Source organism: Salvelinus fontinalis, chromosome 33 (genome assembly GCF_029448725.1).
Source record: "Salvelinus fontinalis isolate EN_2023a chromosome 33, ASM2944872v1, whole genome shotgun sequence".
Lineage (NCBI taxonomy): Eukaryota > Metazoa > Chordata > Actinopteri > Salmoniformes > Salmonidae > Salvelinus > Salvelinus fontinalis.
In genome coordinates, this window is record NC_074697.1 from 48,868,233 (window position 1) to 48,870,906 (window position 2,674).

The 2,674-nt window shown below is 47.3% G+C and overlaps 1 protein-coding gene across 1 annotated transcript in view; it reads right to left on the bottom strand.

The window, feature by feature from the left end:
* The window catches only part of LOC129831622 (serine/Arginine-related protein 53-like), a 31,880-nt gene extending 29,534 nt beyond the window's left edge, over positions 1-2,346 (bottom strand). Inside the window, exon 1 of the mRNA XM_055894960.1 lies at positions 2,271-2,346. Coding sequence (XP_055750935.1) covers positions 2,271-2,346 — 76 coding nt within the window. The remainder of the gene's footprint in view (positions 1-2,270) is intronic.
* Positions 2,347-2,674: the final 328 nt, after the last annotated feature.

The following is a 2,674-nucleotide window of genomic DNA, read 5'->3' on the forward strand; positions in this document are numbered from 1 at the left end:
ACAGGCTCCTTAAAACCATGTTAACCATACACACACACATAAACGCACGTGTTCACACACACACACACACACACACACACACACACACACACACACACACACACACACACACACACACACACACACACACACACACACACACACACACACACACACACACACACACACACACACACACAGTATACACTGTCTCTGTTTCCTTAGCCAACCAGGCTCGCTCTCCCTGCCTCCGCTCCATATCTGCACTTTAAAATGTTGAACCTCAAACACATTTTTTCAGCCCAGTGTTTTCTTTGGGTGGCACGTCAGAGTTCTCGTTCGGTTAGATATATTCGTTTTTGATCAAATGCTGGAAAAGTGGACCAAGGTCCACATGCTTATTTGAACTGTAATGTTGAATACACAAATCAGGCTGGGCTTGGAGCCCTTTAAGTAACCAGCAGAGAGAGAGAACAAAATACAGAGAGGTAGGGAGAGAGAGAGAGATGTGGTGATAATGACGAGGGGCCTAGTCCCCCTTCTACTCTCCCTCTATACATTCTGTCTGACCCACAGTGTGGACTACCTTAAATTAGAGCTACCAGTGCCACGCCATGTCTAAGACCCGAGCCGAGTACGCAGCTGTGTAACCATCAAAGCTTAATGACATGTTATTGCTGTTCTATCACACCTACACAAAGGAACGCACGCTACAGTACTAATTCATGTCTTACATTACAGGCTACACAACAGAACGACCTAGTCATTTTTTCATTTTGGTTATTTCTCTCGATCCGTCTTCTCCTTCTTCCCTCCTTGCGGATTAATTTCTCCCCCTTTCACTTGTTCTCTCTTTTTGTCCCCCCCCCACCCCCCCCCCCCGTTCTCTCTTTCCAGAGATATTGTGATTTTCAGTTATTTTGTGTTTTGTGAATCGTTGCCTCATGTTTTGTTTTCCGGAGGTCACCTATATTAAGATTATCATCAGAAAGAGCCAAAACAATGGGTCTCGTTGTATAATAAAACCAGTCGTACTTCGTTAGGCTGACTCTTTCAACTCGACCCTCAGAATCTGCCACAACAACAACAAACCCATGAAAAACCCACGGCTCGCCAGTCACTGGTGATTTATTTCATATTTCCATTTGATTCGAAACTGTTCCCGGCAATTAGAGGCTTTCAGTCTCTCAGTCTCTCTCTCTGCTGTGGTCCAGGGCTTGTTTATATGGCTCTTTCGGAAACATGTTGACTTGGTGAGGGAGGGAGAAAGCCTCTCAAGGTCTGCCCACACTGGAGATGGTGGCTCCGGGTAGAGTTGGGCCGAGAGAGGCCGTGGATCTATAGATCCTGCTCCAACTGTCACACAACCACGCTCTGGCTCGACCTAATCCACAGGAGGCAAAGGCGCAACAAGCGGTTTCGGGACGCATCCCATATGGGGATTATGGGTAGTGTTCACTAACTCAGAGCAGAGGAAGGGCAGACCACATGACTGGCAGTCAAGAGTAAACTTCGATGTTTCATTTGAAGAACAGAGAAACAGGCAAAAAGCCCACACATCAGCCTGAGAAATCCAGTGTCAGACGAGAGGGTGCCAACCCCCCCCCCCCCCCCCCGGGGTGGATAAAGAGAAACCCTGACAACGGAGTGATTAAAATGTTGAACGATTTTACAACAACACTTGATATTCGTTAAACATGTTATATATGCATGCCATGGCATCAGAACTTTATAAAGTTAGGATTGAGCCCCATCAATAGCAAAAAGTAATGTTCCCCAACACAAACACACAAGTGAACTCTTTGAAAAGCAGAAGCTGACATCCTTAGGAAAAACAAATGCTTCTCTCTTTCCGTCTCCTTTTGGTGTGTCTTTGTACGTGTACTAACCAGAAGGAAACAAAAGTCTGCTCTGAGCCCTGCACCGGGGGTAACAACCCACCAACCCACCAACTCCCAGTTTCTTTCTATCTTAAAATAAAATAAATGTATAATGCTGTTAGATATATTCGTAAGGCGAGGTGGTGCTGATTTCAATGCCAAATGTCAAATCACCTCCCTATGACTGGAAGCCCTCTTTATGCTAATCAACAAGGCTTTGGTATTCAGATGATATGTCTACACGGCGCCTGAGTGTGTTTTTAATATCCCTCGGAGAGGGGTGTATGCAAGTGTGTGTATATCTCTGTCTGCTCGAGAGAGAGAGAGAGAGAGAGAGAGAGAGAGAGAGAGAGAGAGAGAGAGAGAGAGAGAGAGAGAGAGAGAGAGAGAGAGAGAGAGAGAGAGAGAGACCTTTCAGGCTGTCACACCCAGGGGCGTCCGTGGCAGCGACGGCGGGGCTACTACCCTGGTTCGGGGGCCGCGGCATCGTGGGCGTCTCTTCTGTTTTAACAGCGGGAAGGAACAAGAAGAGCAGCAGGAAGGTTTCTTAACACCTCTGTTGCCCCCCACTTCCCTTCTCTTCCCCATCGCTCTCGCCTCCCCCAGCACCAGCGGGCTGCCCTGATTAGCGCCCGTCTGTAATTACACAGTGAGGATAGGTGTGCTGCTCCTCATGGGGTAGCTCTGATTCATGTAGGAGGAGGGGGGGCACCGTCTGTCGTAACACTGATGGGTATCATAAAAGTAGTGGTAGTAAAAAAAAAAGTTGAAAAAGCAGCAAAAAAAGATGGAGCAGGCTTCAAGTCAAAGGCACT